The following is a 22,459-nucleotide window of genomic DNA, read 5'->3' as shown; positions in this document are numbered from 1 at the left end:
AATCATAAGACATAACATGAGAAATAGGATGTTCGGTACAACTCCTCTCCCCCTTACGGACAACAATAGGCAAATTCAACAAGTCATCACTGGAAGAAGGAAGTTTACCAAGTTCAGGTGAGATGATGGGCGGTCCTGGATATGAGGAGTGCGGCTGACGAGGTAGAGCAGTGGTAATATCGGCTGGATCTTTGTGAGATCGAGAGCGAGAGTCAGTAGAAGGATGCTCCCCCTGCACGGAGGGGTGCACATCGAGCTCTGGAAGAGATAAGGAAGGACTATCAAGAGGAACAATCATCAGCACAACATCACTAGAAGGCTCCCCTTGAAGAGGTGTCGAGGAATAATAAATGGCAGACTCATGAAATACAACATCCATAGTACAAACATACGACGAATGGGCAGATGGTAGCACTTATAACCCCTTTTAAGTGGCAGAGTAACCGACAAAAATGCACCGGAGTCCCCGAGGATCAAGTCAGCTAGCAAGACTATGGTTGCTGGCGAAACACACACAACCAAAGACTTGCAGAGGAAGTATAAAAGAGGATGGATGTTGGAGAACATCCAAAGGAGACCGGGAACCTAACACACGAGAAGGCATGCAGGAGTATCTACACAACTAGTCTGATGAATTATGCCTTCAGTAGCAAGATAGGACTAAAAGGATATGTCGAAATACTCCCGACTATTGTCATTGCTGAGATCTTTAACAATAGCATTAAACTGAGTTTTAATCATACTAAGAAAAAACTGAAAACAATTAAACATCTCACTCTTATGACGCATGAGATATACCCAAGTAGCAAGATTATGGCAATCAATATAAATAACAAAATAACAATAAACAGAAATAGATACACAACGAGAAGGGCCCCAAATATCAGAGTGTATTAAAACAAAAGGTCCAGTACTCATGTTTTGAAATAGGATAAACAACACGAGTTTGCTTGGCAAAATTACAAGCACCACAAAAGAAGTCATTAGGATTACACTTCTAAAATAAACTAGGAAAAACCAGAAATAAAGTCTTAAGAGATGAGTGGCCCAAACGCCGATGCCACTGATGTAACTTTGATAGGACGGAAGCAGAAGAGTCCAACTGATGAACCTGAGGAGTAAGAACTGAAATTGCAGGGTGACTGTCCTCTAGCAGATATAGACCACCACTCGATCTACCACTTCCAATTGTTCTACCCGTCACCAAGTCCTAGAACATACAATGAGAAGGAAAAAAGATGGCCTTACAATTTAAATTCCAAGTAATACTACTAATAGATAGAAGATTAGTAGAAAAATTGGGCACATGGCGAACAGACAATAAAAGTAAAGAAATAGTACAGGAGATGGTTCCTTTCCCAGAGACAGAGGAAACTGAACCATCAACAATGCAAACCGGTTCCTTACCTGAACATGGATAAAAGGTCGAAAACTGACTAGAGTGAACTAGTTACATAGTCAGTGGCACCAGAATCAATTATCCAAGATGAGGATATAGCCAAAGCACAATGACCGACAAAAGAAATATCTGAGTGCACAAAGTTTGAGACAGAAGAGGTCAAACCAATGACAACAAAAGCAATAGAAGATGGTGCTGGTGAAGAGGTGGTGTCCAGTCTGGACATCATGCGGTGGAGAAGGAGCATCTCATCCTGTGAAAACTGGTCCCTTGGTAGGTGTAGGAGGAGTCACCTCAGTGTGGTGGGCATGAACCGGATCAGAAGCACCGCATCTACGTCCCCGGCCACATCTACGTGTAGCGGTGGAGGTGAGACGGCTGTGTAACTTCCAACATTATTCCTTTGTGTGGCGTTCCTTCCCACAGTACTCACATTTAACTGGATCACGAGTGGGACCATTCCAATCAGATGAAGGACGGCTAGTACAATGAATGGAAGCATCCCTGGGCTGAGAACCACCCAGTATAGAGAGTTGATCTCTCCTGAGAAACAGGCTGAAGCATGGATGTTCGTCGGCTTTCCTCAAGCTGAACAAGGGCATAAGACTGCTCCAGGGAAGGTAATGGATCCCGACTAAGAACCTGAGACTTAATATGATCATACTCCACATTTAATCCTGCTAGAAAGTCATAAAAACAGATCATATCTTCTCGTTTCTTGAAGTAGGCAGCATCAGTAGAGCATGTAGCCTGAAAGGTCTCATAGAAATCAAGCTCTTGCCACATGCTGCGCAACTCAGTAATATTGGGACAAGGACATCTCCTTCTGGATGGTTCCATGAATCTGCTTGTGCAACTCATAGACCTGGGCAGCATTTCCAACCTGCGTAAATGTCTCCTTGGCCGCGTTCCAAATCTCAGGCAGCAATAGAGAGGAAGCAAGAGCGGGACCACATCAAATAGTTGCTGCCATTAAGCTTGACGGAGCTAATAGGGAAGGACAGAAACTCACTAGGAGTACTGCAACTCGTTCCGTCAGTGTTGGTTGAGGTGGTACTGCTGTATAGGACTCAAATCCCTCATTTTCCTGCTTATAGAGTTGGCCCGTTACAATAGTAAACACAAAAATACTAAGCCCATGGCCCGTATAACCCATTGGATACTCAAAATTGAACATATTGGTCCAAGTGCCTGGTTTGCTGCTGGTCTTTCTTTTCCTCTGAACTGCATCGCATACAGAGATATCTGGATAAGCCTATATTCAACAACATGATTCTTTCTGAAATCTTGTTCTGCCTTCTTTGCCTTTTAAATAGAGAACTTAAGTTGATCTTTAGTGTGTGAAGAAAAGCAAATATGATAAGAAGATACCTCTTTAATCCGATTCCAAGGATGTTTACAAATTGGTTGATCAAGCTAAGATAGCCCCTTCTTGTCATTATGCTCCCCTAAAGTGTGAGAGTCTATTTACTCAGCTGTCTACCTCTCAATTCATTTTTCCTTGCCACTGAATAGAGCTATCAGAAGGCCATGCAGAACTTTCCCTCCACATCATATACTTTCTAGAAATTTGCCCTTAAACCTCGGCGGATCTCGCCGAGATCTCGGAAAACTCGAGAATCTCGAGCTTCTCGAGATGAGTTAACATACGAGACACAAAATATGCACAAACTCGAATATCTCGACCGAAATTTACTTTGTATTGTCTCGCCGAAATTTTGGAAAACTGATACATTCTACATTATAAAAAAGCACCAACTCGAGAGTACACTTCGAAATTTTGAAGTAACTCGACAAAGAAGGAAGAAAACCTTGTTTCTTGACTTTTTGGCCACATCATCACTCAATACAACTGGGATACACTATTGGCGGTTACCACATCCTACAAAGAGATCGATTGTATTGTTGGGAGTTGGGACATGGAAGACTAGTGAAGTAGGGTGTCTCTGACTAATGTATTGTTCACTGTTGGGTGTCTATGTGCTATGCATTGTGAACACTTCATGTGGAGGAATTTGTAGTAGAAACTTTAAGTCTTTAATTATTTTTTAAATATTTATTCAATATTATGTGTCTTCATTCATTATTGCATAATTTACTTATTTTACTTGCCAATTATGTCTCATAGTACTAAAACAATGTGTAGAATAGGCAATTTTACATTAATGGTTCGACGCTTACTGTCAACCAAGGGTGCGAGTCTAAAACACCAAATTTGGTTTTTTTCTTACCATTTGAATATAATTAAATATGTTTATTAAGCCTAAAACAAGCTTCCCTTAAAGTTTTGGAGCAAACTGGGACCATTTGTCCACCGAAACATCATACCGAAACCCAAAAAAAAAATGCACAAACTCGCCGATATCTCAGTTGTCAGGTCGAGACGAGTTTTTGAACTATGAATGGCTTATTGGAATACTGGTCCCTATTATGCTAACATAATATGCTTCCGGACTTACGTAAGCTTTCACGCTGTTCACCAAAGATTCAAATTGTCTTCTTCTAAGGGGCTTTATTTGCTTCAAGGGACTGGGCCTAGCCTTCCATATAATACATCCAGCAGATCAGATTCTAAATTACTGGATGATAGTTCACATTTTATGCCTAAGTGTTTAAATTTTTTTGTTTTCCCGAACAGGAACCTAGTTCGGAAGGACATGAGAGAACATCTGGTGCCAGTGGTCTTCCACAGACAGCCGGATCTCAACCTGAGCAATCCACCACCAGTGCTCAATCTGCTCCACCTGGTTTTCGAATTCCAGCAGCGATTTCTTTGGGGCCTTTGCATCCACCAGTAAGTTTCATGGTCTTCCAACACCAGATCACTGTCATACATCTTCCTTTCTTTATTCATGTCATTACTTTTTGTGCTTGAAATGTCTTGTTTGATGATGAAGACATTATAAGTTATTTGCTTTATGTAGGTTATTCCTGATTCTCTGAACACTTTATCCCAATATTTAAGCCACATGATGCATGAATTCAGTGTGAATGGTTAGTATTCTTTCCTACCACAGATGCTTGTTTGTTATATCTCTTTTTTCATGTTTCTGGTTCATTTGATGATTGAAAACATGCGACCCTTGGCAGGCGGAAGCCAGAACAGCAATGCTCAAGTTGCTGGCATCCATGGGAGTGAAGCACGAGAACCAGGTGCTCCTTCACATTTAGATGCTGGGCAAGAATTGCTGCCGACACCAGCAGCATTGGCAGAAGTTATGTTGTCTACAAGGCAAATGCTGATTGATCAAGCTGGAGAATGTCTACTTGTATGTGCTTGAGAACAATCCTTTGTTTCTTTATATATTGTTATAGCTTTTATATTTGTAAAGAATTGTTTTGCAAATCAAATCTATTATGTACTTTTGAGGTGGGTGGGTAGTTGGATTTGTGACTAGTCTTTAGCTGGTCTGCTAAATGATTTGTTGCTTTTGCTTGGGAGTTTTGGAGGCACTTCAACTCCATTTTGGTAACACCCCAATTCAAGAATTCTTGACATCCATGATTTTGGATAAGGGGTTTGGAATTTCTCAAACCCGTGATGCTCATTTTTCTTTCTGTTGGTTAGTGTATCTTAGCCACAATACATGTTTATCCTTATCTTTTGGCAGCAACTTGCAAGACAACTGGAGGACCAAGCAAATGTGACTGATCCACTGGCACGGATGTCCATTCAGTCTACCGCTATGAGATCTGGAATCTTACTTCAAAATTTAGGTGCTCTTTTACTTGAACTTGGTCGGACAACAATGACATTGCGAATGGGCCGTGCACCGGTAAATTTCTTTTCCTTAATGAGTTCCTCTCTGTTTTCACTGTATCCGCAAATGGTAATGACTTTTATTGTTACAGTCTGAAGCTGTAGTTAATGCTGGACCTGCAGTATTCATATCCACATCTGGCCCGAATCCTATAATGGTCCAGGTTATACTTTATTCCATGAAGATTCTTTGGTGATTTCTGTAGCTCTTTCCCTTTGTTCCTCCTTTTTCACCATGAATTTGTTTCAGCAGCCTCTTCCATTTCAACCGGGAACAAATTTTGGTGCAATCCCCATGGGAGCTGTAAATCCTGGTTCTGGTTTGGTAGGCGGAACTCTTGGTTCTGGATTTCTCCCAAGGAATATTGACATACGGATACGCACAGGTGCTAATTTATATAATGCCTCAGCTTTAATTCTCTTGATGTCTGGTGTGCATAAGTTGTCTGATTATTAATCAATGTCCATTTTATTGATAGGGTCTTCAATCTCTACCGCCAGTACTAATCAAGGGGAGCAGGCAGGTGTGCAGCAACCCCAGATGCGGGCAGATACACCAAGAAGTTCTGGTGGTGCAACATTTGTCCACCAAGTATCTTCAGGGGCGTCAGGTAATCTACCCTTTACTGGAGATTCTGGAGTACGGGTAGTACCCATCAGGACTGTGGTTGCTGCAGTACCTGCTCCGATCAGTCGACCACCATCCAGTACTTCGGGTGGCTCAGTAGGCCTGTTCTATCCACTTCTAGCAAGGGTTCAGCATGTAACTTCTGGAAATTCGAATAATGCAAGAGGTTCTCAAGTGGCCAGTGAACATCAACCTGGTGCTCCTGAAACCAGGCAGCAGCCAGTCCCAGCATTTTCAGTGCAAGAACAAAATATGGGTTCTAACATTTTTGTTTCTGTTAGAGATGGAAATTCAGCAGCCACAGTGACTGAGCATCAGCAAGGTAGTGTAATGATTCTTTTCTGTTTCTTATGCGGTTTGATGTTCTTTTCAAAATATAACTTGGGATGAAGCCTTCCATTTGGCCTTGTATTGTTTATCATTTAGTGTACTGTATATAGTATCTAAATAAAGCTTTATTATGTACTGTTCTTTTTGTTCTCGCATCCGATGATCTGGAAATCAAAATTGTATTCTTAATTGGAAGGAATGTCGAATTGGGTTAAATTGTGGATCCTATTGCAATTCTTAAGATTTTAGCCACGAAATTTGAACAAAAATTATACAGATATTAAAAATGCTCAATTTATCAGAACATTATACCCCATCCATTTCCTATTCAAATCCTTCATACATCGAACAACTCATTAATTAGCAGTTTACACTACTAACAGAACTGTAAGGGCTATGGATGGAGGAGAGTGTGGGAGGGAGCGTAATGGTGAAGGGAAAGGAGGGGGAGAGATGTAGCAGTAAAAGCCCCAGGATCCATGGGATCCTATTTTGTTACGAGCTGGAAAGGGCAAACAATTTGATTTGGATTGTAACATTAATCTGTCGACACTGCGTTAGTGAATGTACATACATTTCCATTTGGAACAAATGCAACTACTCAAAAAATTGACTCGTATCAGTTTGACTTCCTATATACAGACGGCATCCAAAACATGTTTTGTATTAGTACCTTTGTAAGCCTGTAGGTGAGGAAGTCAGATTGTAGACTGCAGCCTGTGGGGCTCGAACATTAAAAATGCTGATGCATCCATGACTAACTACTGTAGGCTGGTCAATAGACTGTCCAGTTTGTTTGGATTATTCAGACCACCTTGGTTTGGAGATGCCATAGATCAATCACATAATTAAACCTAGTAATGTTTTAATGAATTGACTTGTGGCAATGCTTGCACTCTAAACCTCTCATTAGGACATATATATTTGGGATCTGTCACTTATGGCATAGGATTTTGTTTAATCAGGTGATCTGAACATTCACAATTGGAATTATTAGCAGGAGCTGAATGTCAGCTTACATGTTCTCTGTAGGAAGCTTTCCAACTTCAAGTTCAAGACAACCTGAACCATCCAATTCAAGTAATAACATTCTACCAAGTGATGGGACTCAAAGCGGCCACGGAACTTCAAATCAGATCCCCAACAGATTGGATGAGTTGCTGAGGACCATTTTCCCTGGGGAGCATATTCGTGTTAGTGATATCAGCTTCCAACCCATGGCTACGACTTCATCCACTGAAAGTGCTGGGACAACCAGAGGTGCTGTGGATGCAAGGGAGGCGGTGGCAGGAGTTGATTCTGATGAAGGACTCTTCTTCTCAAATTTACTTCGACAAATCATGCCCTATATATCTCAAATTGGAGCTGCTGAGTCAAATGTATCGCTAGGAAGTGGAAATAATTCAGAGCATACAACTGCTCATGGTTCCTCTACACAAGTATGCATCATTCAAGATATTTAGACCCTTATAAACACTTGTGGACATGTATATGGCAAGATTATTCTTTTTTTCCCCCAGATTTGTGATGCATTGATATCCTGACCTTGCAAAAGGCTCTGTATGTGTGTTTGTGTTTTCAATCATCGCGAAGGATTATGCATGTGTGTTGTAGTCTTAATAACTGAACAATAAATGTATGCAGGCTGAGGAGAATCCAGATGTTGGGACGTCTTGTCAGCATGGTGATCCTCCAACTCCACCAAATTCAAAGCGTCAAAAGGTTTGCTGTCAAGTACTCATTACCATCTATCTCTCTCTCCCATCTCCGCTCCCCTCTTCCACCCCCTTTTCGGTTTGCTTATTTGATGACCAAGCATCAAGGTAACTGCTTATCTTGGTTGAATTTGTTGCTAAAGCCTTTAAACATAAGTTATATTGGTATAAAAATATATTCCCTGGAATAACTGCATTGAAATTAGACTTGTTGCTAGGTGTTGAAAATTCTGAACATCCTGCCAGCCCTAATCACTGATATTTTCAGAAGTTGCTACATAAATCATATTTAATTAGGCATGTTATGGTTTTAGTGGTGAAATTTATGATTCTTTATGATATACCATGTGCATGGGGACTGGCTTCCTGCACCCATTTGGTGGGGGCAGATTCTTTCTCTGAGGGATCATGGATCCTATTGGAAACTGAACTGATAGGAAAATCAATTATAACATGCTATGGAGGAAATTCAATGGAAATAATGGTAACGTTTGTACACTGATGCCCCCCTACACCAAGCATTTAAGAAACCTCTTAAGTGAGTGGGCCAATCCAATGATAGATCCCGGTCTCATCAGTATAACAGTGTAATATGTGCAGATTGTCTAAAATCTGCTTGATGGTAAGTGGTAACCCTAAATCTCTGCATTTACAAAAAAAAAAAAATACTAATGATGTTGAGATCAAACTAATGGCGCATTATTTATATAAGTATATTCATATGTTATCAGTTTGAAAATTAAAAAATGTGACCGGAAAAACAAAATCAAATGGTCTTGGAGTGTGTTGGACAGTTGGACTATTTCCAGAGGTTGTAAAGTCCTTTTAGAATGCCTAACAGAATGTAGGTAGTGGGTTAGGCAGTACAGAAAGGGAGTAAAAGAAAAGAATAACCTGATTTCTTCTCTATTGTGATACAGGCTCCTTGAATATTGAGAACATGCTTTTTTGTTTGCCTTGGTTGAGAATGAGATTTTTCCTCATGCCATATCCCTTGATCGTTCAATTTTTTGAAGGTTGATTTCTTGATGCAGAGAGAGTGATCTGCCTGAAAATGTTGAGCACTCGTAAATACATTTCCATTGGAGTGAAGATCATAATGATGATGCAGCATAGAAGCATTGCCGTGTTCAATGATGGAGTTATATTGGGAGGCATGCGTTGGCGCCGTACTTGCTTGATATATATATCTTGAATTTGGTTTTCCATTTGGCGTCGTTAGCAGGTGATAATATTTGGGACCCCTCTCCCTTTCACTCTCGCTCTTTCTCTCTCTCAGGTTTAAAATACTAGGGACATTTTACAATGATGAAACAATTTTTCTCTCTTCCTTTAGTTGAATCGATATATAACAGCATGTATGATCTTGAGATTTCGAATCCATATGTACATTGAGCACTTAAAAGACCTTCATCCATTACTGTTGGGGAATTGAATATGTAGTCTTGAACTCCAATTTTTGTGGTGGATTTGAAATATTGTTGGAACATTATCTAGTATGAGAAATGGGCCCTTTCAATCAGTTACAAGACATTTATAACCATTGATTACTTTTATTTACATGTTGGTTCCCTTGCTCTTTAGTTTTGAAAGTGAATGTCGTGGGTCACAAGACTCACTACAGAACGTGAGTCTAGGGTTGGGCCCTCGTAATCCTGCTATTTGTCCAATGACTAGAGGTTCAGCACCAAGGGACTTGTGATGGCTAGTGTTTGTGACAAAAACTCAGCTTGATCTTAGTCGTTTGAAGTTTTAACCATTTGGATACTGTGCTGTTGTACAGTGTATCTCTTTTGTTCTTCCAAGCTCTCTTCAAAGATTTTCTTTGAATTAACACAGAAAACTAACGAGGTTGTGGTCGTCTCCAAGCTGAGTTTTAACATTTGAGTAAATATGGAAAACTTAAAAGGTTCCTTGTGTTTTATGTTGCTTTATGTATTTCTTCTGTACTTTTTTGTGACGTCTCCGGTTAAGCGTCAATGGGATAGATGGATACATGATGGATTATGGCGGAGTTGTGGTCTCCGTAACACATTAAATCTTAAAATCGCTCTTCCAGTCATGGAACAGTGGTTTGGTCTGGGTGCTGATGGCACATTTAGGCCTATTATGGCTAAAGATCTATATGAACTTGGCAGAAAAAAGATAAATTTAAAAGGATCTATATAAACTTTGTTATGGTTCTTCCTTTCTATCCCTTGAAAGCACTTTTTTTCTTTTTTTATGTGGAAGTGAAAGGACTTGTTAGTACATACTTCCAAGGACCGAATATTTCTTCAGCCATGGTCAATGAGAATCCATTCTCCAAGGTGGGTTCAGATGGGTAGCCAAAGGGGGGGCGGGGGGGGGGGGATTGAATAGGGCTTGTGAACCTGGCTGAATGTTCACCAGGCAGTGGAGGAAAACTGTCCTACTTTCTGTGTTATTTCTCCTTCCACAGATTCAAAGTACTTTTGGACTCGAGCAATGGGTGTGCCATCAAATATTTGGATCCAAGTCTGAAGCATGGTTCGTAATCTTGGGATTGGATCAGTTGATTCACCTGGGTCAGATTGGTATGAGCCGAGGCCGATCTGATACTGATTAACTAGTACAATTCAAGGGTAAAAAAGTAATAAAAATTATGTTTTATTTAAAAGCAGGGGGGTAATTTCATACAATCTGGACAGATTCAGTGTGATCATCGATCCCGTAAACAATGGTCTGAACATGCTCCATGATCTGTAGTCCTTGAAGAAAATTCCTACTATGGCTGTTGGGCTGGAATTGGATTTGTTGCTTGACCTAATCAAATCCATTGCCTGGTCTATTTCTGTCAAATTGCGTAGTCAGTGCAGAATTCATGGGAAGAGTTCACACTATGAAATTTTGTTCATACCATATGTGGGTCTAAAAAACCCTCTTTTATTTTTGGTGGGGTTACAAAACAAATCTAAACGTTCTTTACCCAATTGAATTTGAGCTAGGGTGTATTTCTCTCACCTTTTGATTAGATTTAGGTTTTTTTCAAACTCTTAATAACCCAAACTTGAGTGGTCAGTTTATCCAAGGTTAGCATCTTGGATGCCCCCTTATACTCGACAATTGGCCCCTAAAAAAGATTGCAATTGGGTGAGTTTAAAAAGGTTGCAATAGGATGAGTTGAACATACATTGGTGTAATGAACTAATAAAAAAAAATGAATCATGAATTCTTTCTTTTGCAAACCATTATTTAATGTTTTGGAAAGATTCTATTTGCATTTGTGGCGGAGGTAGCTGGTTTCGCCCGCCGCATAATTGGGTTTTTCACAAAAGTCAGATTATGCCTCTTCCTTAGTCTAACTAAGGAGTGAAGGATGACATGAATGGAGTAAATTGGGGAAGAAAAGATTTAGGGAGCTAAGCAGCTATTGTAGCTTTTTTGCGTGGTCCCTCTGGTTGGCATGCAATGCACTAGTGTTGGATCAGACTAAGATGACTCCAGAAGAGGTTACTCAAGCAGGTTCCAAGGTGCATTGCGAATTCCTAAACTATCAAAGCACGTCCCAGTTGTAGGCCTCCAATCCTCTCGCTCAACACTGATGCATCTTGGTCCCCAGATCACAGTATATGTGGCATCGGCCTTATCATCAGGGATTCGTCTGGTCATCTAGGTTTTGCTAAATTTGAAATTAGCAACTTAGATAGCATTGTGATTGGGGAAGCTTTGGCAGTCTGCGTAGGACTTCTTGAAACAATTTCAGAAGATGTGGAGTTCCTAAGGGGGGAATCTGATAACCTTGAAGTTATCTCCCTCATCAATAATCGTAACAAGGTTGCTCCTCTGTCCCTTCAACCGGTGATAGCATATATAGTGCATATCTCCTATTTTTGTGAATGTATTTTCAGTTTTATTTCTAGAGAGGCAAATGTTGTTGCTGACACTCTAGCTCGAAAGGTTTTGTCTATTGTGCGTATGACAGTTTGGCCTATTTTCACTCCGTGATTTCAAGAGATTTATAATCTTTCTACCATGTGAACTTCGCTCTTTAATCAATAGAAACTTTTCTACAAAAAAAAAAACAAAAACAAAAACAAAAAAAAAAAAAAAAAAAAAAAAAAAAACGTCTAACTAAGGAGTGGTGTATTGTTGTATACCTGTTTGTATGATGGTTCATTCGGTTCTACTGGAACAGTGGGTGGTTGAATGTTTCACTTTATTTAAATCAGACATATGACATATTAAAGTGGGCGTTTTGATCGCCATGCTTCCCCCCCCCCCCCCCCCCGTTTCCTAGTATCGGTGACGAATGGCTTGAGCCTCACCTATCACCACCTCCTCAAAACCAATTGGACAAGACTTAGCCAGGGCCGAACAAACATTAGAGTCTCTGATGATCATCCCTATTCCGCTTAGCCTCTTGTTTGGGACCCCATGCAGAATTGCAGTTCAATTTCATGACCGGATGAGGAGGAGTCTAAAGTGAAGTAGAGTGGCGCTTCTCCTTTTGTTGGTTATTGCCAACAGCCTAGGACTGTTTAAAAACTTGGGAGAATTTAGTAAAGGCTGTAGTTGCTGCCCCCAAAACCTCCAGAGGTTGCCACTGCCTCCTTCCGAATACCAAGTCATTGCGCGCTTTCCAGATATGCCACGCCAAGAAACCACATAAGCTACCAATCTCCACTGCATCTTTACCCTTACATAGTTTTTTGGAATGTTGCCATTGAAATCAAAGATATAATACATTTTGTTTGCTTGTCAAAAAAAAAAATGAAAATACAGTTTGTAAGAGGATGCAATTTCATCCTCTCATGAATAGTTTTTTTTTTTTTTGGGTAAACGATTCTCATGAATAGATTGAATGTAACATAAGGATGTGAATAATACATGTTGAGGGTAAAATTGGAAAGGAAAAAGCAATTCTCCCTTCACTTTTATATTCGCAAAGATTAGGGTTTTGGACTCTCCTCTTAATCTTGGTCTAGGGTCTCCACCGAGTGATAGGTCTTCTCTGCGCTTCTGTGCATCTCAGTCTCTTCGAGAGTTCTCAACCATGGCGGAACAGGTGCATATCTGAACTGTCCGTTTGTTTTGGAAACCCTTGGTGTTCAGTTGTATACGAAGTGACGGAAATTCTTCAATCTTCTCTGCCTCTCAATTTTTTTTGTTGGAATTGGGAGCTTTTATATTTTTTGCCTCGCAATTTTATTCTCCCCCTGCGTTCTTCTTGTGCGCTAAGCGATTCATTTTATTAGTATTGTATTGAACATGGGTTTGTTTGTTTTCAGACGGAGAAGGCATTTCTGAAGCAGCCGAAGGTGTTCTTATGGTAAGATATATGCGTTGCTTTTAAAGCTTGAGTCTTGTCTCTGTGCTTATCTGATCTTGAACGTTGCAGCTCGAAGAAATCTGGGAAGGGCAAGAGGCCTGGAAAGGGCGGTAACCGATACTGGAAGAACATTGGGTTGGGGTTTAAGACACCTCGAGATGCGATTGAAGGTTTTTGTCCTGCTTTCTCCTTGTCGTGGTTTCTTTTGTCCTGATTTTGATTAAGTTGGTTGAATACTTTGAGTCATTTTAGTATTTCATGGGAATCCAGCTTTTCTGTCAGTGAATGTCGATGATTGTCACTTCACATGTAGGTTGAACCTATCTTTTCAGATCCACTGAAATTTTTCTCCGTATGAATGTAATATCTCCTTGCCAAAGAATGCGGAGTCATGGATGAATGTTTTAGTTGTGTTGCAAGAGGAAACAAAATTAAACTTGAGCTCCGAATTCCTAATTCACCGAAATGGGAAAACTGCAAACAATGCTTGCCAGCTTAAGAATAAAAATTGAGCATTTATGGAGATTGATTATATTATATCTTGTCTTTTTTTTTTTTTTTTAAATAAAGATTTGTAAAAATGTTGTCCAGGGATTATTTCCCAGTGGGTTCCGTTGCTTATTAAAACATGGGAAATAGATTTATTGAACTCTTATGATATGCCATGAAGGTTAGGCAGCCCATGATCTGTATAACGTGATAAATTCAATTATATCATGGTTAGGGTTGCTTAGAGAGTCCTTATGAGCATCAGGAAATACGCATCATAAGAGGGGTGTAAAATTCTGTCAATGTTGCATCAATGATCGTTAGTGACAACTGGATCCATTATTCTTAGTTTATTTTCATTATGATTGTAATTACTGTACTGCACCAATTATACTACAGGGTTACTTTCGTGTCAATATACTGTATGGTTTTCTAGCTGTAATCCCACATTGAGCTGCCATTCACGAATGTGACTTTGTACGTTTTTATTTTTTATTTTTTATATTCCCTTCTTCCCATCCTGTTCTTCATGAAAATAAATACATTGTAATGATTAGGTGATCATCATGAACAATTTATGACTGGGTCCTAGAATGCAGTACTATTGTGTGCTAAAAGAAAACTGGAGATGTTCTATTTGATTTTAACACATGCCTTATAGTAAAAGAAAATGCAGGAAGCAGGGAGTTATTACATTTTTTTCAATGTTCTTCAGTGATCTATAGTGCCATATTATGCTTGTGCTGAACATGCCCTTTTGCATATAATCCTATATAATTGTGTTCGGAATCTTTTGAACAAATATATTTTTTTTCGCGGGGGGGGGGGAAGGAGAAGGATAGGTAACTTGTGTGGACATTTTTATTGCCATATTTATGTTCACTTTTGTTATTCTGTTTAAGTCCATTATACAACAATTCAATCTGTTTGTTTTTTAGTAATGTGATGATTAAGAAAAGCATCTGAATCACACTGCATGATATATGCTTAGATTTAGACAAGATCTGGCCCATGTGTCCATAGACTTGTCTGATGTTTAACCATAGTTTGGATTTGACTACACATTCTCAGTTATTGATATTATGTCCTTCTCAGTGAAGAGTGCTCCTTTTATTCGAATTTCAGTTCCAGTTGTACATGTATATTTTTGTTTTCAAACTTACATTGTTTAGTTTCTTTATTCTAATCTCTCTCAAGAATTATTATAATGTGCTATACAATATGGTTTGATATACAAATATTTGTAATGATATGATACTTTTCTGTTATGCTTTTAGGTTGTTTATCTGGGAAAGTTCGGTGATTGAAGATTATACAATTGTTTTCTTGTTTGCAGGAACATATATCGATAAGAAATGCCCATTCACTGGGAATGTTTCAATCAGGGGCCGTATTCTATCAGGCACCTGCCACAGTGCTAAGATGGTGAGGACTATTATTGTCCGTCGAGACTACCTTCATTATGTCAAGAAATATCAGAGGTAAAATTCAGTATTTATCACTACCTTCCTTTATCTCCATCTTTTTTTTTTTTTTCTCTTTCTATATAATTGGGCCTTGATTTTTGAATTTTCCTTTCTATATTAGATATGAAAAGAGGCATTCAAACATTCCAGCACACATATCTCCATGTTTCCGTGTGAAAGAAGGAGACCATGTTACAGTCGGCCAGTGCAGGTTCAATTCTTTCACTCAATAAAGTTTCCTTTTTGTTGGCTAAGCAAAATGCTTGTTTTAATGTTTCTATTCCACCACCCCCCTCCCCCAAAGAAAAAAAAAAGGTTTCATATTGCCCATTGATGTTTGGTACTGAGTCATGAGTATGTGATTTTCCCTTCTTTCAGGCCACTGTCAAAGACGGTGAGGTTTAATGTGTTGAAAGTGATTCCTGCTGGATCATCTGGTGGAGTTGGGAAGAAGGCTTTTACAGGAATGTGATCTTGAGGTTTTCCATTTCTCTCGTTGCGTTTGATGTCGTTGATTTATGGCTTTTTACATTCTATTGTAGGCTAAGGAGTTTTGCCATTTTGGAAGGCATTAAAGTTATTATTGATATATCAACTTATTTGTTTTGTTGAAATTAATTTCTTTGAGATAACTCGAGCACTATCAAACTAAAATGTTACATACATTAGTTGCTAGCCCTGAGATATATGGATTTCTATGGCTGACATGAAATCATCATTGTTTGTTTTCTTAGTTTATCATGTTTTCATTGTAGTTGAACAACTCGCACACTGCATATACATTTGGTGTTAATTGCTTGATCGCCCGGGGCTAATGGGTATTTGCTGTCTTGGTTTTATCTGTTGATTGATTTAATCTTTGAGATTAATTTATCTGCTCCAACACCTCACATGATCAACACTCTTTGGACCTACCAACCATTTCGTGGCTATGGTGTGGGTTTCTCTTTTCAAAGGTTTTGAAATCAAGGTGCTAAGATCTTCATCTTTGACGAGGTTCACTTTTAAGGAATCATAATCTCTCATCATGTAGAAGTGGCAATCAATTCCCTCAGATATAAGGTGGTGGGTGTTTCGTAGTAGGCTGATGTTAAGATCGGTTCTTCAAATCTAAATCTAGCTCGTTCTTGGGCTTTCCAAGAAACGTAATCCCTAACAAAAGTTGGAAGATCAGCCCAAAGGAAATAATACCCTTGTCTTGCAGCGCGTTTAGCCATAGAGTCTCAAACTGGGTATGCTTCTCTATAACAATGTGTAATCTTCCAAGAAATGGATGAAAGATATGACCTAAAATAAAGCTATTGTTGAAGGAAAGCCCATGGAATGAAGTGTTTTTGAACACAGCATCCATAGAGTACTCACATTCAATCGATAAATTGTGGAAACCATTCTCCTTATTAGAGGCAACAAAATGAAATCTCAAAACTTAGCGGCAATTGTCATACGCACTCTCACGTAAATCTTCAAAACACCAAATATGATTTCTATCACGTTCATCATGACTCTTAAAAGATTCCACCAGCATCTGCATGAACAGGGTTATCAAGAGCATGCTCATTTATATTCAATTTGATCGACCCTGAGACCAGTTTACATAAAGTTTCATCATTTTTGGTGTTGGAAGCTGAGAAGACAACTCCCGCGTCTTAAAATTAGGAGAACTTCAATAGAGTGCACAATAAACAGCAGTGCTCTGCATCTCTCCCCACTTACCTGCCCTTTGCCTCTCCCCCAAACTCTGCAACTCAGTCTCCTTTGTTTTCTTTGCCTGTGCTCCCCATCGTTGGCCTCTGCATCCCTTGCTCTCTCTTCGTTGAGGCATGGTTTGAAGATGGAGAGGCAGTCGTTGTTCTAGGTGTTGATCTGGGTGAAGATGATGATAACTATGACTTGGATTTTGACGACCAAGGGCAACAGGGTAGCTGCCGTGGGAAATGAGAACATTAGGTGTAGAGCTTTGTATCAGGGCGACTGAGGTTGAATCACATGTGTGAAATTACATCATTAGTCAGTCCATCATAATGCCTTGCCATATTACGAGGGTAAAGAAAGTAAAGTTATGAATTCTATTTGTAATTTTCTTGGCTACAATAGGATGAACCTAACTAAAAACAATAGTGGTAGAACAAAGTGAAAGTGTTTGTTTTAAATTAAATTTGAAAATTAATAACGATTCAAAACATTTTCTAATAGTTTTAGAGACTTGATATATCCTAGTAAATGCGTCTTAATCTCTTCAGTTGCTAAAGGCCAATTCACAATACTCTCGGTTGCACCATAAGGGACGTTTATGATCTTAATGACAATGTCAAGTGACACGACTCAACCCGTGAGTTTTTCTAACAAATTTTGTTACAGGTTTTTAAAAGAGGCAGTGCAAATGATAGTTTGAAAGCACTTACTGTAAAACCAATTTCTACTAATTTAAGTTTTATCTTTCAATATTCTGACCTAGATAACCTACAGAAAACAGCAAGAACAAACCCCCCCCCCCCCAAAAAAAAAAAAAAAAAAAAACATTATTCGATCAAAACCATAGGCATAACTCTAGACTTTGATACCAAGTGTGAGATTTTTACATTTCATACAACCATAACAATGGGATATTATCTATACAATCTGGAACCACAAATTATAGATTAGAGTGGAGAAACACGTACCGTGCACCATTGATTGATCTCCATGGGCCATGAATGACGATCGCCTTCAGTACAGACTCTGGAAACTCAAGGTTTCTCTATCTTCCTCCCCCTTCAGTGTATCTCAGCAATGAGGGTTGTTAAGCAATACCAACATAGGATAGAGAGAGGACCGGACCAAGTGCCCTCAATTTATAGACAATCAATGCAATCTTCCCATCAACGATTGCAATCGGTTTAGGACACTAATTCTGCTAAGTGCTCATTAAATGAGTATTACATACTTGGAATTCAAGTAGTATACAAAACCAATGCCAAACCAATAAGATATCTAGTAGGTCACTAACACTTAAATCAGTCATGTGGGACACACTAATGGGATAAAATCCCAATAAAGAAGGCTTTCTACATGGCAATCAAGTTTTGACATTTTTAAATCTCTGTCATAGAGTTGAGTGGGACTTCGTTTGAGCCAGTTTGGAATTTCTATGCTTTAGCTGATGGATAGGTCATCTAGCTCTCTCCATCTAGGGGATTAAAACAGGTTGACAAGGTGACCTCCTAAACCCTGTAAGCATGCTCTTTTCATCATAGTAATTGAAGGGCAAAAAAAAAAAAAATCCTTTTGCAGTGCAGGACTGAGAACTCAACACGTGAAAGATGCGACATTTAACAGTACCAAGTTCGAGAAGAAAGGAAAGAAAAAAAAAAACTGCCTTGCATTGAGTTCGCACCGTTTGATGAAGCTTCTTCCACGTGTGGAGCTCTTAGAATCGCATTACAGTGCACTGCCAGATGCTCGCACTGCAGAGGATTTTAATTCTCCATCTCCATCTCCCAAGAACATAAAATTCTGCTGTAGGGTAAAAGTTGCAAGATCAGCACCATCAATACATCATTTATTGTTTGCCAATGACATATATAGTGACGATTGCTGCTGCTGCATGTTATGCAACAAGGACGTTGAATCTCTTTGGCCGCATTACCTCTTTTCATGCATGTCCTCTTGTCAAAAGAGTGTTGTTGGGTTGTGGAATGAAGAATCAATGTTAGTGATTATAACCGAAAATGGAATTCATGTAATCAGTGCTTAATCTTGTCCATAATCATTCCTTCTCTTTTGTCTCTAGGAGGAGAAAAAATATGTTTAGATTGAGTCGGAATATTTTAGTTTTAAGATTAGGTAAGACTTAAAACTCCATGGATGATTGTAATTTTTTTCCCCAAAAGAAAAAAATCCCAAACACTACCTAGATGTTAAATGTCCATTCCCGCCGTCTTACCCTTCCAATTTGAATTTACTACAGATTCACAATGCCGGAAAACACCCTAACAAATCAAGACAATAGATTTATAATTGGTACAAATTCCAACTTTTTGCTATAAAGATATTCAACATTTATTTGAACTTATTATGTGTCTCGAATTCTTGTACCTGTTTCGAAGATTGATTGATCCTGATATTTTTTTAGTGGAGATCTGTCTTGATGTAAACTAAGTCGATTTTGGGTGTTTTTTTGTGTGAGGGTTTTTTGGAGAGAGAAGCAGTGTCATTTTGGGTGTTCTTGAGAGATCACCATTGTAACTTTATTCCATTACATAGTGAAACATCTTCAGTTTCGCTCACGGACGTAGCACATATTGGTGTGTGAACCACATGAAATCTCTGTGTCGTTTTGCTCTGTTTTTGTTTTTTTTAGGTTTTTTCTTCGTTAGTTGTATGGGCTTTTCCGTCCCTTGATGTTGTTATTAACAACTTTGAATGGTGGTTAACCTCGGGTAAACAATTTAAAAATGGGTTTTCCTACCATTGAGAGTATTTAAACTTCCATCTTAAAATCAATTAGTTCAAAGTGGGGTGGTCTCTTCTGACTGTTATAGTTGATAGTCAGAGTACCCACAACCGATGTGGGATTACCTCAATATTCACCCTTATGTGTAAGTCTTCTTGTGGACTCTATCTTTGTGGGTAGAGCAGAGTCCATCATCGACAAAGACCCAACATACCCACTTGAGACCAGCTAATGTGAGATTACCTCAATACTCGCCCTTTGCTGTTATATGATAGCACAGTGCCTTTACCCAAAAAAAAAAAAGATAGCACATTGCCAGACATTAGCTATGCAAGAGACAATCTACCGTTATGAATACATTCATCCTGACCTACGGCTAAAAGACAAATTACGAATGAATAACTTTGCAGTGCTTATGTCTACTAACGCACCCACCTATTTCTATAACTAATGGACCTTTATCCCTTGAGGTTGTCTTACCGCTACGGTTATGCGGTTCCTCTCACAGTGGGGTTGAAATGACCATTTCACCTCTTGACCGAATTCACTGCCGGGGTGAGGTCCACCCCCTTTTATTAGAGGCACTAGGAAACCGTACCGGGCAGGGGAACCGCAGGTGATAAAAATTCATGTTTATTTCATTTCATCGCTATTGTGCGAGAGAAGGGACAAGACCATTAGAGGCACTAGAAAACCGTACCGAGCAGGAGAACCGCAGGTGATAAAAATTCATGTTTATTTCATTTCACCGCTATTATGCGAGAGAGGGGACAAGACCGTGCACAGTACATAGTTATGCATGGAACCTTTTGCCATTTGTAGTTTATGTTAAATATTATTTTCTTTATTTTTTTGTTTTCTTTCTCCACCCATTGCCAAGCCATGGTACTCATGTAGTGTCCGTGATACATGTCTTTTCCTTTCAAGTAAATGCATGTTCGCCTCTCCTTCTTCAGATGCCGTGCAATGAGGAATGAGAAGTCCAAGGAATGCCTCTATTGAGGTCAAATTAAGAAAATTTTACTGTCGCAATACTATTAAATGAAGGATCCCCGGTCACTTCTTTGTAATGCCTTGGACTCTTCACTCTTTCCCACTCTAAACCCCTTCATTTGCTAATTTTCGTCAAGTACTTCTGCTATGTGGCAGGAGTTGAATAAATGTCTATCCCGTATGGGGTTTGTTCTTTGAAATATTTATTGTTACTCAGCTCTCACCGTGCAACAGCTTCTAGCGTTTGCATGGAAGAAAAATTCGATTGAAATTTGTTGAAATCATCGAGTTAATTTGGTTTTGTAGGATTTTCGAGACGAGTTGAAGGGAGATTTTATAAAATCCATGGATTTGACTGGGTTTCGATGATTTCGATAAATTTTGACCATATTTCGGTGATTTCGATACATATGTCCATCGAAACTAAGGAAAACTTGTCTCGAACTAGGACAAACATGTATTTATACCAGAAACTGACAAAAACCAAACCAGAAAGCAGGACATACATTTAGTTATGTCTAATATCATTTACTTAAGATATTATTCATAAATAAGCAAATACCCCCTATTTAAATCCAACAAAAATAGTTAAAAAATCAAATTTTAAAAGAAAAAAAAAAATCAATCCCCCACTTCACGAACAAAAACTAGATTTTCGACGATAGATGCAATTTTCAATTTTCTAATGCTAGAGTTTTTTTCAAATCTAAAAATTCCATAAATCTTAATATCATAAACATTACTAAAAATCAAAAGTGCGGTTAAATATTTATTTGTTTTGATGTCTAAAAAAATATTTTAATTCAGAGTGATATTGACAACATTCGTGCACACCAAGTTAAGTTTGACCGGTACATAATTCGTTCAATATAAATCAGATTTAAGCAATTTTGAACTTGTTGGAAAGCAATCAAAACAAAGCTTTTTAGCAAATCCAAGATTGCTTAAATCTCATTTATATTGAAGGAGTTATGTTCCGATCAACCCTTATTCGATACCATGTCCAAGAGCAATATACAGTATCAAACTTAGATCAAAACCACAAGTAATATTTTTAGTGTTCTCTATGTGAAACAAATGCATGAATTATGTTTAAAATGTCAAAAATAAGCAGCAGAACAAGAATTAGGGCAAAAAAACAAATTTTGGGCCTCGAAACCAAGGTTCGAGTTAACCTGGAGAAAGTCCCAGATTTTGACCGAGATATGGTCGAAACCGAGACGAACTCGATTTCTGGCTGATCGAAACCTAATCGAAACCCGAGTTTTAGAACCTTGAACGTGAGCCAACATTATTCCTTGACAGTCTCACACATGCAAAGTGAGGGATCCATGCAACCAGTTATTAGGACTAAGGAGCCTTAATTCCCCCATTGGACGACATGCCACATGTGGAAGGGGTTGGCACTTGGCAGGCTTTTAAGTTTGAACCATTCAGTCCATACTTGATTATTGTTTAGACTTATGGGTTGGGGTTGGATGGGTAACCCGGCCTTAGGGGTGTCCGGACCGTTTTGATATATGGCCTTAACCGCAAAACTAAAACCAATACCGGTTATCGGTTTTGATTAGTCAGTAATAAATCGATTTGTTAAGCATTTTTTATGTACATTTTGACTAATTGGTCCTTAATCGATCAAGTTGGGCCGAACCAACACCCTTAACCAACCCGATTCAGGGTGAGATCTGGATCAATATCGATCGAGACCGATCCAATTCCGATACCGATTACTACAACCGTGGATGGCATGGGGCATAGCAGAAAGCGATGGCACGGCCATGAGTGGTCCTAAGTCCTAACTGGTAGGGCCCATGGGCTTGACTGTTCCCTACATGGACCTTACATACCTCACATTTAATGTATGCGTATATTATTATTATTGTCAAGGAACATCATGCCTTGCTTCAATGCAATCCCAACCTTTCCACGTTCGTCTCTAACCTCACCAAAGCTAAAC

At 39.0% G+C, this 22,459-nt stretch overlaps 2 protein-coding genes across 2 annotated transcripts in view; both read left to right on the top strand.

Annotated features, from left to right (window-relative positions):
* LOC122652782 (ubiquitin-like domain-containing protein CIP73) overlaps nt 1-9,365 on the top strand; it is a 43,564-nt gene extending 34,199 nt beyond the window's left edge. Inside the window, exons 7-16 of the mRNA XM_043846634.1 lie at nt 4,038-4,193; nt 4,324-4,393; nt 4,490-4,668; nt 5,011-5,175; nt 5,252-5,323; nt 5,413-5,545; nt 5,639-6,109; nt 7,150-7,556; nt 7,762-7,839; nt 8,867-9,365. Of these exons, the coding sequence (XP_043702569.1) occupies nt 4,038-4,193; nt 4,324-4,393; nt 4,490-4,668; nt 5,011-5,175; nt 5,252-5,323; nt 5,413-5,545; nt 5,639-6,109; nt 7,150-7,556; nt 7,762-7,839; nt 8,867-8,875 (1,740 nt within the window). The 3' untranslated portion in view covers nt 8,876-9,365. The remainder of the gene's footprint in view (nt 1-4,037; nt 4,194-4,323; nt 4,394-4,489; nt 4,669-5,010; nt 5,176-5,251; nt 5,324-5,412; nt 5,546-5,638; nt 6,110-7,149; nt 7,557-7,761; nt 7,840-8,866) is intronic.
* A 3,388-nt stretch (nt 9,366-12,753) lies between these two features.
* On the top strand, nt 12,754-15,709 carry LOC122649754 (40S ribosomal protein S11-2). The gene is made up of 6 exons (XM_043842993.1): nt 12,754-12,858; nt 13,082-13,122; nt 13,192-13,292; nt 14,948-15,092; nt 15,199-15,288; nt 15,456-15,709. The coding sequence occupies exons 1-6, from the start codon at nt 12,847-12,849 to the stop codon at nt 15,547-15,549; spliced, it is 483 nt and encodes a 160-aa protein (XP_043698928.1). The 5' UTR covers nt 12,754-12,846; the 3' UTR covers nt 15,550-15,709.
* Nucleotides 15,710-22,459: the final 6,750 nt, after the last annotated feature.

The sequence above is a fragment of the Telopea speciosissima genome, chromosome 2 (genome assembly GCF_018873765.1).
Source record: "Telopea speciosissima isolate NSW1024214 ecotype Mountain lineage chromosome 2, Tspe_v1, whole genome shotgun sequence".
NCBI classification, from domain to species: Eukaryota; Viridiplantae; Streptophyta; class Magnoliopsida; order Proteales; family Proteaceae; genus Telopea; species Telopea speciosissima.
Note: the sequence above shows the minus strand (reverse complement) of the source record. Positions and strands in the feature narration are given on the sequence as shown.